The sequence below is a fragment of the Lacerta agilis genome, chromosome 6 (assembly GCF_009819535.1).
Source record: "Lacerta agilis isolate rLacAgi1 chromosome 6, rLacAgi1.pri, whole genome shotgun sequence".
Lineage (NCBI taxonomy): Eukaryota > Metazoa > Chordata > Lepidosauria > Squamata > Lacertidae > Lacerta > Lacerta agilis.
The window spans coordinates 94,628,916-94,646,766 of NC_046317.1; the positions used below are offsets into that span (position 1 = coordinate 94,628,916).

General features: G+C 54.5%; 1 protein-coding gene across 1 annotated transcript; it reads right to left on the reverse strand.

Annotated features, from left to right (window-relative positions):
* Positions 1-306: 306 nt before the first annotated feature.
* LOC117049196 (troponin C, skeletal muscle-like) lies at positions 307-7,127 on the reverse strand. The gene is given in 8 exon segments (XM_033153914.1): positions 307-586; positions 700-836; positions 3,410-3,486; positions 3,488-3,528; positions 3,629-3,749; positions 3,752-3,774; positions 5,507-5,558; positions 6,991-7,127. Coding segments are annotated over 8 exon segments (477 nt in total). The 5' UTR covers positions 7,003-7,127; the 3' UTR covers positions 307-572.
* Between the last annotated feature and the right edge of the window lie 10,724 nt (positions 7,128-17,851).

The following is a 17,851-nucleotide window of genomic DNA, read 5'->3' on the forward strand; positions in this document are numbered from 1 at the left end:
CCCTCCCATTTCTGGTTGCCACTCCAGGGGGAGAGGGATCTGTGGCCCCCTTGAAGTTGCTGGACTCCAGCTCCCCTCATTGCCAGGAGCCAGCCTGGCCCAAAGGTCGGGGCTCATGAAAACAGGATTGTCGAGTTTGAAAGGGACCCCAAGGGCCATCTAGCCCAACCCCTGCAAAGTGGGGTGGGGTGTTGGGATTTGTGGTCCACCCACACCCAGAGGCCCCCGCCATCTGCTCCCCTCAACCTCCCCCCCATCACCCCTCCCAGAGTCTGGGTCAGGTCCCCACTGCAGACGACGCTCAGCTCCAGTCCTTTGCTCTTTATTGACGTGTTGAGTGCTATAAATAGAGGGTCACAGGCTTGGGGGTCGGTGGGCACCCCCAAAGCGGAGCCGAAATGAGTCTCTGAGCTGTGTTGGAGCAGCAGGCTGGAACAGGGCTGGAGGGGTGGGGGCAGCTCAAAAGGCGAGGCTTGGCGGCTGGAGCAGAGGCAAGAGGGGGCCGGCTTGGCGGGCGGCAGCGGCCCTCAACTTGCAGGAATGTATTGAGTCGCTTTACTGCACACCCTCCATCATTTCAGGAACTCTGTAGGGGGAGGCGAATACGGGTCAGTCCTGAAGCAGTATGGGGCCAAGGAGCGCTGAATCCATACACCACAGTCAGCACACCCCCCACCCTCTCCAGCCTGACCCACTCACCGTCAAAGTCGATCCGGCCATCGTTGTTTTTGTCGCCGTCCTTCATGAGCTCCTCAATCTCGTCTTCAGTTACAGACTCTCCAGATATCCGGAAGATCTCAACCAGCTCCTCTGCGTCCAGGAAGCCATCGCCATTCCTGTTTTGTGGTAGGGGGAGGAGAAGTGTTGAGAAGTGTTGAGGGAGTCAGCACTCAGCTCCTGATTTAAACCCATCACTGCAGTCAGATCAGAGCCCGGTCTGGGCACCCCAGTTTAAGGCGGCTATTGAGAGGCTGGAGGGGGTGAAGATGACCCTCTGGGTCCCTTCCAACTCTATGGGAACAGCTGTGGGGACGTGGTTTCTGTGACCAGGCACTGTCTTCTCCTAAGGGGAGTGATGGCATCTCTGTTCTCCAATGCTTCAAGTTGGGAAGACCAGAGAGGTCTTTCCAAAGGCAAGAAACAGACCCCTAGCAGAGCTTAAAATGCAGCCAGCTTGGTGTGGGAAGAGGTGTTCCTTCAGCCTTAATGCCCTAAAACGGGCCCAGAAGACAAGAAGCAATGGGTGCAATGGTTCTCAGAGTTGATATTCTCCCTGCCAGGAAGTCTCTGCAGAGAGCATGGCAAGAGCCAGCCCTGAAGTCACAGGGCCAAAATCACCGAGGCCAAGTGCTCTCTCTCTCTCTCTCTCTCTCTCTCTCTCTCTCTCTCTCTCTCTCTCTCTCCAGGAGTGGCCAAGGGTGGCACAGTGGTCCAGAGGCCACCTGCCAAGGCGAGTCAAGGAGCGCCCCCAAGCTATAACGCCTGCCCTTTGAGGGCAGTGCCACCCGTCTAACAAGATGCTCCACCAGCGTCCAGATCGGAGAGCCAATCTTGTCTGGATTCAGTTGGTTTGTTGGCTCCACAACTGATATGTGGGGTGGAACCCCCCGCCCCACTTCTCTAGATGGAACCAGTGTGTGTGTTTTGGATGGGTTAGCCTGTGGCAGACTGGTGGGGAGGGAAGGCTCCCCACTGGTGTGCCAGGATGAGGGTGCATGTGGCCTTCTGATTCCACACAAGCACCCCAGGGTTGGTGACCCCCAACTCTTCCATCTCCTCCGAGCCTGGCACCAGCTGGGCAGGGACCAAGCGGTGAAGGGAGATGGTGCCTGGGCAGCCAGGATCACTAGGTCCCCTGACGTTCCTTTCACGGTTGCTAAGGAGGGCCACACTTAGCTCTGCCAACTCCTTTGTAGGGCAGGAGGTGCCCCTGTCCTTTGTGCCTGGCATTCGCCTAGTCAGGCTCCTCCTTCCTCAAAAGCTGCCAGTGTTTGCCAGGAAGTGAAAAAGGAAACCGGACAGAATTAGCCTCCAGGTAACAGGAGAAGAGGCAGCTTCTGCGACAATTGCAGATCACTCTCCATTGGGGCTCTGGGAAGAGCTGAAGGCACAGCAGGTGGGGAAATCTCCGCTCTACGGTGCCCCAGCTTGGAGGGTTGGCGGTGGAGGAGGTCATATTCTCCTTTGTCTAAATTCAGGCGGGGACAACAAAGGGTGGCCCAACCCTTCCTGGTTTGCAATCCTGACCAGGGGAACTCTCCCGCTCTAATTCACGTCTGCAGACCCAGAGTCCCGCAGACAGGACTTATTTACTAGAAGCAAAATGAACCCCTGTGTTGCAACTCAACTGAGAACCAACAAACAAGGCAACACGAGACCCAGAGCAAAAGCAACATACCAGTTCTAGAAAAGACTCTATTATACCTATGATATACAATAACAACAAATACAACCGAGCAGAATAGCAAAGTTTGAAAAAGTCTTGTAGCATGGATGGAACAGTAGGTCACGTAATGTTCCAATGAGGCTGAAGTAGACGGAGACTGGACAGTGATTCCGGATAAGGTGCGCTGTTTCGATGTTGCTTCTTCAGCAAAGTCATAGGTAACTGAAATTACCCTTCTCATATGGTGGAAGGTATTTCGAGGAACAGTGCTCATAGGTATATGTAAATACTGCAGAAGCAGTTCCATCCATGCTACAGAGACTTTTTCAAACTTTGCTATTCTGCTCAGTTGTATTTGATGGCTACAGAGATGTTTTTCATACCTTCCCATTTTGCTTGATTGTACTGTTGTTATTGTATATCAGTGGTATAATAGAGTTTTTCTAGGACTTCTTTACTGACTGCATCTGTGTCCACTTTCTCCTTCCTGGAGCTCCAGGTGGGCCTACCGTTGATCTCCTCTCTTCATCCCCACCACCACCCTATGAGATAGTCAGGCTGACAGGCAGTGACAGGCCCCAGGGAGCTTCACAGTGGAGAGGGGGGAGGGATTTGCACCCTGGTCTCCCGGGTCCTCATCCAACACTCTAACCACTATACCACACCACATTTGTTTTGACATAAGGGTCGTTTGACGGTTGGAGCGGACTCTCCTTCGCTGGAAGGATTTTGCACAGAGGTCGGGTGGTCACCTGCCAGGGAGCCTTAGCTCTGCGATTCCTTGCGCTGCAGGGGGTTAGACTAGAGGACCTTTGGGGGATCCCTTCCATTCTATAGTTCTTGACTCAATGCCAGTCCAGCTGCCATAAGGAGCTTTGAATGGGGGTCCTGTCAAGACTCTTGGCAGAGCATAAGTATCTCTGGTGTTGATCTGAGCATTGCCCCAGCTGTTCAGCCCTTTTAAAAAGCCCTTCTCCCGGCAGGAGGGGCTTCTGCTTGCCACCCCCCCAATCTCGGCCTTACCTGTCAAGATGCGGAAGCACTCGGCCAGGCTCCATCCCGCTTTTTCCCTTGGCATCCTCTTTCATCTGGCGCACCATTCAATGACCAAGAGAACTCCTCGAAGTCGATGTTTCCGCTGCCTGAAGGGAGGCGGTCCCGGGACAACGGGTGAGGGTTGCCCCCTCACAGCTCCTCTCCGCCTCCCTTCATTCCCCCCCCAATCAGATGCGCCCTCCTCACCATCCTCATCCACCTCCTCTATGATGGCGTCCAGCTCCTCTTTGGTGGGTGTCTGGCCCAGCATCCTCATGACGGTGCCCAACTCCTTGGTGCTGATGTCACCGCCCCCGTCAGCGTCAAACCAATGTCAAAGGCGGCTTTGAACTCTGCAGGGGAGAGAGAGAACAGCGGGGGCTGGGGGGGGGTGAGCTGGCGGGGGAACCAGAGCAAAATTTGGGCCAACTGAGAGGTTTCCCAGATCCTGCAAGCCCTGAGTGGCAGGGGGTTGAGCTGGATGACTCTAGGGGTACATTCTGACTACAATTCTAACTGTTTTCATTCTTTTCTAAAGGGCCAAAGGAGGGGAAGGGAGAATGGGCTTCCCAATGGGCTAAAATGAATAATAGAAAAACCATCTGCCCACAACGCAGACCTCTCTCCTTTTTAGCCCCAAGCTGTCACCCTATGGAAAATCTCATGGAGCTTCTGCAGGGGGTATCAGCTCCTTCGGTGTGGGAGGACCCCAAAACAACAACAACCCCCAGTGGATGTATGCACACAATCCCTGCTCTGCTCATGCAGAGAATGGAAGGGAGAAGGCCCTCCTGGGGCAGCCCCTCCCCAAGTGATAATGCTTCAAACCTCACACTGTGGGAATGTTTAGGGATACTGGAAAAGATATATTGTTTAAGATATCCTATTCCAACCTGTGCTAACAAGTCCCAGAACTTAGCAGAGTTTTCATTCCCCTTTTAAACACACACAGCGGATAGCTTGCTCCGATTCGCTAGAGTCTCTATTGTCCTAGTATTTTCCCCTTTAATCCCTCCTAAAATAAGACACGACACAGTCTTCTATAAAAGTATGAGAGTTTACTTACAAGTATCAATCTGTTCACAATTGGATCCCAGGAGGCAGACTTTTAGCTTAGAAAATATAATATACATTAGGAGACTATTCCTTAAGGGCGATAGCTCCTTCTAGTCTCTTGGCTAGAGCAGCTTGCCTAAGCACAAGTTGCTCCATTGAAAGAGAATCAAAAAGAGAGAGAAAATGGGGGCTAGCCTGTGGTTTTGTATTACCTGCACAGGTGAAGCCACGCCCATCTCTAGTTACGCAGAGGAAGTCTGTCCCAGCTCAGGAGAAACAGACATCCCCTTTCTATGTCCACTCTAGGGATGTTGTACTGGACTGCTCCCGTGTTTCACATCAACCCACATGCGGAGGGAGTAGGGGTTCCTTGGCCCGAGGAGGTCGAGGGTGGGGCAAACTGCTAAGCACAGGGGCAGAACTGCAGGGGTGGCAGTAACCGCGTCTCCGCCCTGGACCTCCCCGATTCCAGGCGTTCCCCTTCTGTGCGTGCAGCCGGAGATTCAGGAGCCATCCGAACGAGAGGAAAGATTGGCTTGGTTGCAATTTAGGGGTCCATTTTGGAGGGGCTTGGCAATATTTTGGGTGCTTGAAGAGGGAGTGCCACCCCCCCACCCCCCACCCCCTGGCTTTGTACAGGCTCCAGTCATGGGATCTGTTAATCCTCTGAGCCTCCAAAGCCACTTGTGGAATGGCTGGGCATGGTTGTTAATTCTTACTAGTCTTACGATTATATCCAGCCTCCCCCACCCTTCTTTCTCCAAAGAGCTCAAGACGGTATAAATGGCTTCACTTGTATCTCCGCAACAACCCTGTGAGGTAGGTCAGGTCCTCATCCAACACACTAACCACTATGCCACACTGTCTCTCAGGGCGCCAGCAAATAAAGTATTACTTTATGACGTTTTGTGGTTAGCCCGCCTTCCTCCCCAGTTGGCCCACATCCAACATGGCCACTTTGCCCCTCGGCCGAGTCAGGGTGCCTGCTGTGCCCAACCGGGTGCCACCCAGGGGTGCCCCTCAACTCACCCGCGATCATTTCCTCGGTGAGGAAGGACCGGGCTTCCGCCTGCTGGTCCGTCTGCAAGGCAAGGGGAGGAAGTCACCAAGGGAGCAGAGTCAGGCCCAGCCGGGGCCGTGCCCAGGGGTGCCCTCCCCACTCCTGGCTACCTGCAGTCCACTCTGCCATTGCCGCTGCTGCTGCCACCTCCTCCTCAGGTGGTTGCTTCTCTCCCGAGACTTTCTTTCCCCAGCCCACGAAAAGCCCCTTCTCTTGGCATCACCTGAAAGGTGACCGCCAGCCACTGGAGCGCCACCCCCCGCCTTGACCTCGGCTCGCCTCCGCCTGGCATTCTGCAGGTGGTGCTGCAGAAGGGCATTCATGGGACCCAGCCCTCCGCGGCCGGGGTTGATAGTGCCAGGCGCTCGCGGCAGGGGGCAGGCCGGGGAGCGCTGAGATTCCTGTTGTGGCTCCTGCATTGCGGCGGGGTTGGACTGGACGACCCTGGGGGTCCCTTCCAATTCCGTAAGAGCGTCCCTTGCTCTCGAGAGGCTGGGCGGCACATCTCCACCAAGGCAGTTGCTCCCTGAGCAGCCCCTGCATGGATCCCCATGGCAGGGAAGGGCGCTTGCAGGTTGCCAAGGTCCCAGTGACACCATGCAGAGGCAGCCAGCTTTGGCCCCAAGTTGCGCAGCAGCCCCAGGCATTCCTGGGACCTGAGAGAGGGACCTCACGGCGCCCACAGTGGCTGGCCAGAGGAGAGGATGGTGCTCCTTGATCGAGAGATGCTATTCTTAGCAGCGCCCGCCGGGTGCCTCCTTCTAGGGTGCTCAGCAGGCCGCCAGCCAGCTGCTCCAGCACCTGTTGGCTGGCAGATTGGGTTACTCCTTCGAGCCGGGTCTTGTAGGTCAGCGGCCGGCAGGCAGGCAGGCAGGGTTCCCGGCCGGTTTTCATGACCGGCGGCTTGGCTTTCTCCATGGCCATCCGGCTCCATCCTTCGTGTCCTTGGCCAGGCTTTGCAAGGGGTGCGGTGCCCTCCTGGGCAGCCCACCACCCGCCCAGATCCAAGGAGATTCCCCATTTGCCCCATCTCTCTTCCAGCAAAAACCACCCAACTCCCCCAACTCCCCGAGCCATGGTTGACCTCTCTGCCCTCTCTCTCCATGGGGGCAGTGAAAAAGAAGACCCCGTTCCCCCCCTCAGCCTTTTGCCTTGTCCCCGCCCAGCCCCACCAGTCGCCCCTGCAGCCTCAGCCCAAGGGCCACTGCTGCCCTTCGGGCCCCACACAGGGCAGCTCCTCCGGGAGCCGTGCTTGTGTCCTGGCCACTCTCCCCGCCACGGTCAGTGCTGGTCCCTGGCCCGGCGCCGGCCTGTCCCATCGGACGCGCGAACAACCAGTCCATCTCACCACCTGCGCACGATCCGCGGCCCGGTCCGGCATCCTGGGAGGAGATGAGTCTCCCACCATCCTGGGCGCCGCCGTCAAAAATGGGCACACGTGCCCATGTCTTACCATGCTTACCATGTTGGCAGGAAAGACCCCACAGCAACCCACAGAGAGAAAGAGACCCGGCGCGTCCGCTCCACTCCACTCCCCGGCGGACGACGGCAGAAAGCTTCTCTGCGGCTCCTGGCAGGGCCATTTGTACTCTGTCCGCTGGGCAGGGCCCCGCCCAGGCCCTCGTCATTGGATGCTGCTGGGAGGCGGTTCTCCGGAGAGCCAATCGCCTCCCTCCCTGCCTCCTCATTGGCCGGCGGGGCATTTTAGCCAAATTTAGCCAAGCCACTCCTGGCTGCGTCCATCCTCAGCAGCAGGGGAGGCTGGAGGAGGAGGAGGCGGGGAGGGTCTGGGTGTCCTGGGGGGGAAACCCAACACCTCCCCGAGAGAAGGATAAGGAGCTGGAGGCAGGCTGCCCACAGACTGTACATGCCCGTCCGCTGAGCACACCTGCCCCAGGCCAGCAGGGGGTTAAAAATAGCAAGGACAAAGCCGTGGGGGTCCCCCCCCTCCTCCAGACACAAGCATCCCATATATTGAGGATGGGGGACGGGTTGGGAAGTCTTGAAACACAGCCTGCTCTCTTGAGGACCTTCCTGGCCCATCTGAGCGGAGGAATGGCATGTTCTGGGAGTGGGGCTCCCCTCCCACCCCCCCACCCCCAGGTCTGCCTAGGCTAAGGGCTGGGAGCACCCTTTTTTTCTTTTGCTAAGCTGCTGGGCACCCAAGCGGCGCAGGCACCCCTGCTGTCACTTGTTTTGGAAAAGGATCCAGTTTCCTCCGTGCCAGAGAGGGAAGGTGTGTGTGAAATAGGAGAAGGCGAAGGCCGGAGAGCAAGGAATCTGCTGGACTCTTTCTCTCTCCTTCCCAAACTTCCCAGCCTCAATCCACGGAAAGTCACTGACCACACGCATCAGAACATCAGAAGACCGGCTGGACCAGGCCAGGGGCCCACCTAGTCCAGCATCCTATCCCCACAATGTTAAAGGTGACTATTATGGGAAACCAGCAAGCAGGATCTGAGCAAGAGAGCAACTGCCCTGCCCTGTGGCTTCAGAAGCATCGCTGCCTCCAGCTGTGAAGGCAGGGCAGAGCCCTCAAGAGCCCTCTCCTCCTCCTCCCCCCTGAATTTGTCTGATCCACAGTTTAATTTCCGTGCTGCTAAAAGCCCTTCCTTTCATCTGTGCTGACTCTCCCAACCTTCAGCTTCATGGGAAAGAGGGAGGAAAGCTTTCCTCCGCCCCCATTTCTCCAGGCTGTGCATCATGTTATAAACTTCCAGAGACCCGGTCCTCTCCTGACGGAAGGGAGCAGCTGGCTGCCCCCCTCCACTTCCCCTATTAATAGACATTCCTAAGGAAAGCTGCTGAGGAGGCCAGCAGAGCGGCTTCCTAAATAAGGCAGAGAAGTGGCGGGGGGGGGGGGGTTGCCTAGTCTCTTCCCCCCCCCCATACACCTTGAACCCTCACCAGATTGAAGGCACAACAAAGGAACCTGGCAGAGTTGCAGGGTTTCTGGCACAAGAGGGGATTCGCTTGTTGGCTTGGAAAGGCGTTTAAAAAGTTTTCAGGACTGGCAGGCCTTGTATTCTGGAAATGCCACCTCCCCCCCCCCCGCTCCTGCCATGTGCCCCAGAACAGCCCCTCCCTCACACACACACACACATTGCAGAGGGCTCAATTGTCAAAGCACTGGCAGCTTCTCCATGTGGCTCCTTGCAAAAGTTTGCTTAAGAAAATCACAGGAGGACAGTTTGCCATCCTCTCCTCCACCTGAAGGCACCTGGGACAACCAAAAGCCCCTCCGGGCATAGAATCGTAGAGTTGGAAGGGGCTCCGAGGATCATCCAGCCTGCCCTCTGCAATACAGGGACCACTGCTAAGGAATCCCTGATGGATGGCCATCCAACCTCTGCTTAAAAGCCTCAAGTGAAGGCTTGGTTCCTGAATCGCAGGGGGTTGGACTAGATGACCCTCGGGTCTCTTCCAGCTCTACAGTTCTATGATTTGACCCAGGAGAGCCCACCACCTTCTGAGGGAGTGTGTTCCACTATCAAATAACTCTTGGGTCCTCCCAGACACAGTGGCATTGGGGGCTGGGAGGAGGCTAACTCTTCTTCCTTTTGTTGTTGTTATTGTTTAGTTGCTTAGTTGTGTCCGACTCTTTGTGACCCCATGGACCAGAGCACGCCAGGCCCTCCTGTCTTCCACTGCCTCCCGCAGTTTGGTCAGACTCATGTTGGTAGCTTTGAGAACACTGTCCAACCATCTCATCCTCTGTCGTCCCCTTCTCCTTGTGCCCTCCATCTTTCCCAACATCAGGGTATTTTCCAGGGAGTCTTCTCTTCTCATGAGGTGGCCAAAGTATTGGAGCCTCTACTTCAGGATCTGTCCTTCACGGCTTATTTCCTTCAGAATGGATAGGTTTGATCTTCTTGCAGTCCATGGGACTCTTAGTTTAACCACTGTATATTAGGACGGATTCTGCCGGGGACCCACCCATCCTGCTGCCCAGCAGTCTTCCTTCCTTGGCCAAGGCATCAAGGCTGAGCCACACTGGCTGGCGGTCACTCCGGAGATGGCAGGGCTTATAGAATGACAAGGTTGAAAGGGACCCCCAAGAGCCATCTGGTCTGAACCCAATAACTTTTGCAGGGAAAGGCAGTACTCCACGACTGAGTTTCAGCATCTCCCAATAAACAGAGGCCAGCTATGAAAGAACACCAATGGAAGCTGGCTAAAGGTGAAAGCTTGGGGGCATCCACGTCCGGGCTAACCCAGGCTTCATCCTGCAAACCCGTGCACAGAGGTCTGTGTCCACAGTGAAACAGGATCTGACCTGCTGGCCTCAGCCTCCCCGGAGGCCAGTGACATCTCAGCAAAGCTGCATCGGAGACAAAAGCAGCCGCAGAACCACTTCTGGCCCCAAAGGCCCAAAGTCACGGGCGGAACAGGCGCCACACTTGCTGTCCAATCGAAAACCTCCTCTTCTTACTATCAGGTTCCCGGAACCAATTCACTATTTCATTTTCCAGCGTCATCTAGCACATAAAGCAATTTCCTGGAGAAATGCGCAGAGGTAACAGGACTAAAAGCAAGAGCAGGACGGAAAGGAGCTTTGTGCAGAAGGAAGGATGAGCTGCAAGAGGAGTCAGGGTGCTCAGGACTGCAGCCCCGTGCCTAGAAGCGGCTACTTGGTTGATGACTCCCTCCAGCCAGGGACAGGGACAGTGATAGGTGCACACGAATCTGAGCATGGTCTGAGCATCCGACAGACTCAGGCTGATATGAAGGGCCCTCTGGCAAGGACAGGGATACAGCCCCTTGCCCTGGGAAGGTGTTCCTTGGATTCGGAAGGACACCCTTGCTCCAGCAATCTGGTTTCACCTCCACCACCACCTTCACCTCCACAACCTACAGGGAGACCCAACTGCCAAAGCCACAAGGCCATCAGTTCAGGGTTTTTCGGGGTTTGGGAGAACGTTGTCAGCAATATGCAGGTGACACTCAGCTCGACTTCTCCATCACCTAAGTACAGTACCGGTATTTGGCTGATTAACAGGTCGTGGCCTTTAAAATGTGTTTGTGGGAGGGGGGAGAGTCATTGCTTTGTTTTCATTTTATTATGTATTTTGTGTTCTCATTTTTAAATATATATTTTTTTCTGTTGTGATTTTTGTTGGAGGGGGGCAGGACTTTAGTTAGGGGGGGCAGAACCAATGTGATCAGTCAGTTAGTTAAGCATTTAATTATTTTACTTGATGGGGGGGCTGATGCCCCCCTTGGCTATGCCCATGAAGGGCGGTATATGCAAATCTAATCAATAATAATCAATAATAGTAACCCAAAGAGTGCTCTCCAATGGCTCATCCTCCTCCTGGAAAAGAAATGACCTGTGGGGTGCTGCTGTTGTTCTTGTTTTAAGGGAATACTGGACAGGAGGAAAGGAATCTTCCCCAGGGATTTAATCCCCAGCTCTCCTACTGTGCATTGCTCAGGCCCCAGCCCCAGTCTGCTCCTCACCCCCTTCTTTTCCACAGGAAGGAAGGAATCTTCCTGTTGCCTGGAATTTGGGCCACACCCCCTGACCTCCTTGGCTGCAGGTATGTTTTGAACAAGCCCGGCTGGCCCAGCGACAAAGGAAATCAGGCAGGCAAGCGAGTTTGATGAAGAAGGTGGGTCCTTGGTCTCCTTGCAGAAGGGTTCTTGTCTTGTGCACGAGGGAAATCAGATCAGAATGCGCAGGGAACATTAGGTTTCCATAACCGGAACTTGCACATAGCTCAGAGTTCTTCCCAAACGCGGGCAAGATGCTCTTGTCAAAGTGCAGCCATGCATATACCGTATTTTTCCGTGTATAAGACTATATTTTTTTCCCTAAATTTTGGAAGTTTAAAATAAGGGGTCGACTTATACACGGATAGTGTGGTGCATTTTCATAAGTTTGAGTCCCCAAAAATAGTCTCATACACGGGGACGTGTTATACGCGGAAAAATGCAGTAATAATTATTTCATTTCTTTGCTCGCAAAAAAATAATGCTGAAAGAGGCATGCAGCAAAGAAAACCTAAATGCATTTCAACACCAAACAGTGCAAAAAGAATTTCCTAATGACATCAAAACAACTCAATAGCAAATATAATAACATGGGGGGAAACAACAATTCAGAACTATAAATATAGCAAGATTGCATAAACAACATTAACAATAACAAAAATGACAAGGGAGCTTGAGAGTTTCCCCTTGGTCTGGAGACATCAATGATATTGTTACTCACAGTCCCTCTCCTGCAGCAATTTGCCAGGCTTCTAATGGGAGCGGGTGAGGGTGGCTGGAAACACCCTTCCTTCCTTCCTTCCTTCCTTCCTTCCTTCCTTCCTTCCTTCCTTCCTTCCTTCCTTCCTTCCTTTTTAAGCAGAGGTTGGATGGCCATCCATCATGGATGCTTCAGCTGGGATTCCTGCATTGCAGGGGGTTGGCCTAGATGACCCTTGGGGGTCCCTTCCAATTCTACGATTCTATGTTGCCTCTCCAATATGAGGAGTTTTACAGATTTATGTAAGAATGTTAGAAGCTCCTGGCTGCATAGCAGTGGGGAACAGCAGGGAGGGTTGACAGCTCTGCTTCTCACGGTGGCCCTTCCTGCAGTTTCCAGCTCACCAGCTGTGGAGCCATCCTGGCCAGGAGCCCTTGAGAGCCAGTCTCTCCCCCTCCATGAATTTGCCTAATCCTCTTTTAAAGCTCTCCAAGGTGGTGGCCATGAGGACTTGCTTGGGGAAGCAAATTCCACCGTTTAGCTCTGTGCTGCGTGAAGAAGTCGTTTCTTTTCTCTGTCCTGAATCTCCCGACACTCATTGGGTGCCCCTCGGTTCCAGTGTTAGGAGAGAGGGAGGAAAACTTCTCTCCATCCACGGCAGGAATTTGAAACTTCTATCATGTGGCCTCTTGCTCACCCTTTCCCTGGACAAAAAAGTCCCAAACACGGCAACCTTTTCTGCAAAGAGGAGCCACTCCATCCCCTTACTCAGCGCAGAAAGATTTTTTTTTGGGGGGGGGGTCTTTGTGGGAAATGGAGACACCATTTCCCACAAGGCCAACTCCAGGTTTGAGGAGCCCTTGGCAAGATGGCCTTTGTGGGGCCCCTTCTAAGTCTGTGCCCCCGTCCACCTGCTTCAGGTGGAGGCTCATCTGCAGGTGGAAGTTTCTTGAAGGGCACCCGAGAACCTTTTAACATGCTCTGATTTGTCCATTAAACCCCCATTGCCCCAAATATTCTCTCAGGGCGTTTCTAGCCTTTCCACAACCACCCTAAGTGCACCCAAAAGGCAGGCAGAAGTTAAGATGGGAAGGAGGAGGAACCAGCTGAGTGACACCTGACAAGAAGGGTGGAGGCAGGAGAAGGCCACCCAGGGACACGGTTGTTTAACCAACAGCGAACCTCAACATTCACAAAGGAAGTTGTACGATCATTGTAATTTACGAGCGTAAGAGCCGCCTGCTGGATCAGGCCAAAGCCCCTTCTAGCCAGCCCTCTGTTCTCACAGCAGCCAACTCTGCCTCTATGGGAAGCCCAAAGCAGGACCTGAACTGTTTATTCAAGGTGCACACGGCAACTGAAAGGGGAGGAAGAAAAGAGCCCCCCTAGCTAGTAGCCTTATCTGCACATTTGTCCAATTCTCTTTTACGCCATCAAGGCCTCCTATTGGGGGGGGGGAGTTCCATGGGTTAACTAGGAGCTATGTGAACAATTGCTTTCTTTTCTGTCCTGAATCTTCCAACCGTCAGCTTCACTGGGTGGCCACAAGTTCAAGTGCTAGGAGGAGAAAAACTATTCTCCAAGCACAATATTATCTATAGAGGCTCACTGGTGTACTCAAGAGAAAGGCAGGTACCTCACCTGTTGGAAGTGTGGTGAGGCAGCGTGGTGTAGTGATTAGAGCATCAGACTAAGACCTGGGAGACCAGGGTTTGAGCCTCCACCTGGCCATGAAGCTTTTAATATTTGTTGAATCATTATATTTTAATATTTTGCTGGAAGCCGCCCAGAATGGCTGGGGAAACCCAGCTATTTGGGTGGGGTATATATTATTATTATTATTATCATCATCATCATCATCATCATCATCATCAGCTCTAATGGGGGTGGCCTTGGGCCAGTCCCTCCCTTTCAGCCTAACCTACTTCACAGGGTTATTGTGAGGATTCAACGAGGAGGGGAGACCCTCCTGGAGCTCCTTGGAGATGCAGTAAGATAAATAAATTTAGAGGAAAACAATCCAAGGTTTAGGGCACTTCGAAAAACCCATTTATTGCTGCGTATGTTTTTGTGGACGACAGTCCGGTTCATCAGCTTCCTGCCCGCCCTCCATGCAGGGCCCCTCCTGCCATAAGGAAGCTTCTGCTTCTATTTTTCAGGCGTCACAAGAGAGTGACTGATCTCAGGGAGAAAAGGCAGGTAAGTTACGCAAGGTGGAAATGCGTCTCGAGCCCTGTTCATGACCCCCGGGCCGGGGTCCCGTCCATTCAGGAGCGCCAGCTTGGCCCCGGGGCCGTGGGTGCCAGGCAGCGTGCATGGCCCTGGCACTGAAATTTGTGGGGAATTTTGTGGGTGCTCGGGGGGCACCCAGGGAATTGGCGCCTGTGCTTCCAACCCTGCAGCTCCTCCGTGCCATTGAATCCCTTGGTTGCATTTGCGCTGCGCCCCCCCTCCGCAAATCTCAGGGCGGTTCCGTGATTTTTTCGCCCCGATGGGAGCCCCGTCGCCGCGCCGTCTCCAAGGGACGCCCCGGGAAAGGCTGCAGGGGGAGCCCGTCGGGGCGGACGTCTCTCCCGGCTCCCGGGTGGGCGCGGCGGGGGCGGCGCTTCCTTCCCGGCTCGCGGGGGGAGAAGAGGGAGAGGCCGGCGGCGGAGGGAGAGCCAGGAGGCGGCGGCAGGAGGAGGAGGAGGAGCCGCAGCCCGAGCGGCCATCGCAGGAGGAGGAGGAGGACGGAGACACCGACGCCCCCAGCCCGCCTTTGCCTCCAGGTGAGCGGCTCCCGGGGAACTGCTCGCCCCCCCCCCCGCTCGCCAAGAGCCTGGGGAGACAGGGCGGGGGGGTCCCCCAGCCTGGGCCTCCAAGCCGGGCTTAATCTGCGGCGGGGCGAGCTGCGAGCGCGCTTCCTCCGGGCATGTGCAGAGCGCGCATCCCTTTGCGCGCAATCTTCCTCGCCGCCCGAGCGCCCTCGGGTGTCCTCGCCCGCCGCCAAGCCCCCGGACCTTTTTCCGGACGGGGCCGCGGCTCGGGCCTGCAATGGGTGGGGCTGCGCGAAAGGTGCCCCGGAGCATGTGCAGAGTGCCCCCTGCCGACTGACCGCACGCGCTTTCTGGGGCGGAGGGTTTCTAGGGCAGGCCTGCGCCCCTGCGCCTTTGGCAATGCCTGAGCTGCCCTTCGAAGAAAGTGGGGCGCGGGGGGGGGTTGCTTGCGCCCCCAGTCACCCACCTTCGTGCTCCCTTGTCCCTGGTGGGGGAGAGAGGGCAAGGCCCGCCCTGGCACCTGCCCCCCAGAGCAAGATGGGCTGGACTTTCGTGTGTTCTCTTTATTGCTTATGACTTCTGGTCTGTTTGTAATTATGTAAACCCTGTCATGTTGCAAGCCGCCTGGAGCATTGCTTTAACTATGGAAAGGCGGCATGCAAATAAAATGATGGTGGTGGCCTGGAAGAGGCGGGCGCGCCCTCCCTCACCTGCGGGTGCCCAGGTTGCCCCTGTGGGTGCTCAGTGCCCAGCTGCTCCCTTGGGACAAGAACCTTGAAACTCTGGGGACGGGAGGGTGCTGAGTGCCAGCCTTGTTTTGCTGTTCCTTGCTGGGTGTGCATGGGGCGGGCATTCTCCCATGCCAGGCAGGATGCCCAGCCCAGGCTGGCTCTGGCTTGCAGCTGCTCCCTCTTCTCTCCAGGCTGCCCCTTCCTTCCTTCCTTCCTTCCTTCCTTCCTTCCCTTTCTTCCTCCCTCCCTTCTGCATCCAGTCTGTACCCTCTGCAGAGTGACCCTCTCTCTGGCTTTCAAAACAAAGCGCAGAAAAGGCCCACAACTGCGTTGGCAGCATTAAGAGAAATTCAACAGTGTAAATAAGTTTTGACGGATGCAATGAGGAAATACTGAATGCTTTGGTTTTTGTAAAAACACAGCGATTTATGATATGCAAAGCGAACCATGGATAGAGAAGAAGTCCTTGATAACTTAAGGATGTAAAATTGAGTTTTTTAAATTGCCAAACAGAAACTATAACGAAAATTATATTTTTATATATATAAAGAAAACCCCCACAAACTAAAGATTCATCATCTTGTTTCATTTTGTTGCATTGCATTTGTATCTCCAAGGTGCTCAAGGGGGGGGGGGCGTGGCCCTCCCCTCTTCCCTGTTTAATCCCCGCAACAACCCTGTGAAGTGGGTCAGGCTGAGAGGGGGTGCATTAGGAATGGGCCGCCCCGTGTGCCACCCTGGAGGGGGGTGACAGTACGCCCCCCCGCGACTCCCAAGCCAAGCCCCACCGCCCGGTAAAAAGCCTCACTGGGCGGTTCGTAAGGTTGCTGCGGGAGCAGCAGCACGGACAGACTGTGCATGTGTGGCATTCCGTACATGCGCAGTCCGTACTGGGTGCCAAAAAAAAATTTCGCCCCAGTTACAATCTGGGCTTGCTACGCCGCTGGCTCTCCCAAGTCCTAGTCCAACACCTTAACCGGTACACTGCACTGGCTCTAATTATTATGGGCTTTCGAAATCACCTTTTTTTAGGTCACAGTTGCCCCTCCAAAATAGTGCGCAAGGCACCATGAGAAACACAACGGTAACAAAATATTTAAAAATAAGCAATTGTCCAGTTAAGACCACGTGACAGCCCCTTAAAATGGAGCAGCAATCAACAGCCGTTATTAATAAAGCAGCAGTTAATGCAGAGCAGACTGAAATGAAAATGGTTGGCATATTCTTGTCAAAAACTTTCGAAACCAGGCTGGGGGAGTGTGCGCAAGAGCACCATTAATTGCAGGGCAGCCGCTGCCACACACACACACACACACACACCCCAAGACCCCGACCCTGGCATCCGGCAGCTTTCTTTCTCCCACAGGCAGGATGGAGCACAGGACCTCCTTGGCCGAATGCAAAAGCCCAGGCAGGCTTGTAGGGGGCACAGGGCGGGACAGGGCAACCTGCAGCCCTCCAGATGTTGGCTGGGTTGATGGGAGCGGGAGCCCAAAGAACACCTGCAGGGCCGCAGGATCCTCACCTCTGAGTTTAAGGCTTTAGAAGCCAAAATTCAAGCTTTAGATTGGGTCCCCAAACGAAGGAGGCAGGCCATGTAACTGTACAGAATTGGTGGGGCGCTCTCGCTGCCATATTCCTGCATTGGACTAGATGACCCTTGGGGGTCCCTTCCAGCTCTGCAATTCTGAGGTTTGATGAATCTGTGAAGTTGGTGTTTCCAAACTGTCTTCCAAGGCAGAGTGGGCATCGTAGTGTCCGGAGTGGGCACAAGGCAAACCAGGATCTGCTGGTGGACCTTTGAGGGATTAACTGACTTCTAATAATATAAGCATAGCAAGTAAAAACTATATGAGGGTCATTCACTTTTCACCCCACGTTTCTTTCCCGTAAAATATGGATGCCAGCTGGCTGCCTTTTCTTGAGGGTTTTGCATTCCAAAAATCCCTGATCAGGTGCAAGATCTGCAATTCTCTGCACAGATAATTCCAGTGCAAGGCTTATGGAGAACAGTAGCTAACGGGATCCATTCCCTGAGAGACCTTTTTGCAGCTGGCTCTGGTTGGTGGATTGTGGAGTTCCAGCAAAACCACAGAGCAGATCCCACAAGCCGGAAGTCTGCCTAGCCCTGCATTACAGTCACTTAGCCTGGTATCACACAGAGAGCCCCGTTTTCTCCAGAAGCTGGTAAAAAGCACCCCTGGTCACCGATTCCTGCCCCAAGAGTACCAAATCCAAGACCATCCCCAAACCACGTTAACACCCCCCCATGCAACTCCCATGTAAGACAGGTTGCACAACTCCCTCCAGATCAGTGCACCCACATCAGTGGGTCTCCCCACCCAAATCCATCCCTGTCATCCACCCCAAACAGCTCCAGAAACTTCTTGTTCTGAACTTCTATCACCTCCCTGGCTTAACGGCAGAAACAAGAGGTAGAGCTGCTTGTCACCTGCTGACAGGTGACACCGCAGCCCAGCAAACCTCCAGATGACTCACTCAGCCGTTTCCTATAGGTCACTGGCTCCCAAAGTGGACAATACTGCCCGCTGGGGGGGGGGGCTGCAGGGTTACCTAGGGGGTGCCAAGAGGTGAGGGAGCAGGCACTGGAAGTGATGGTTTAAGATGTCTGCC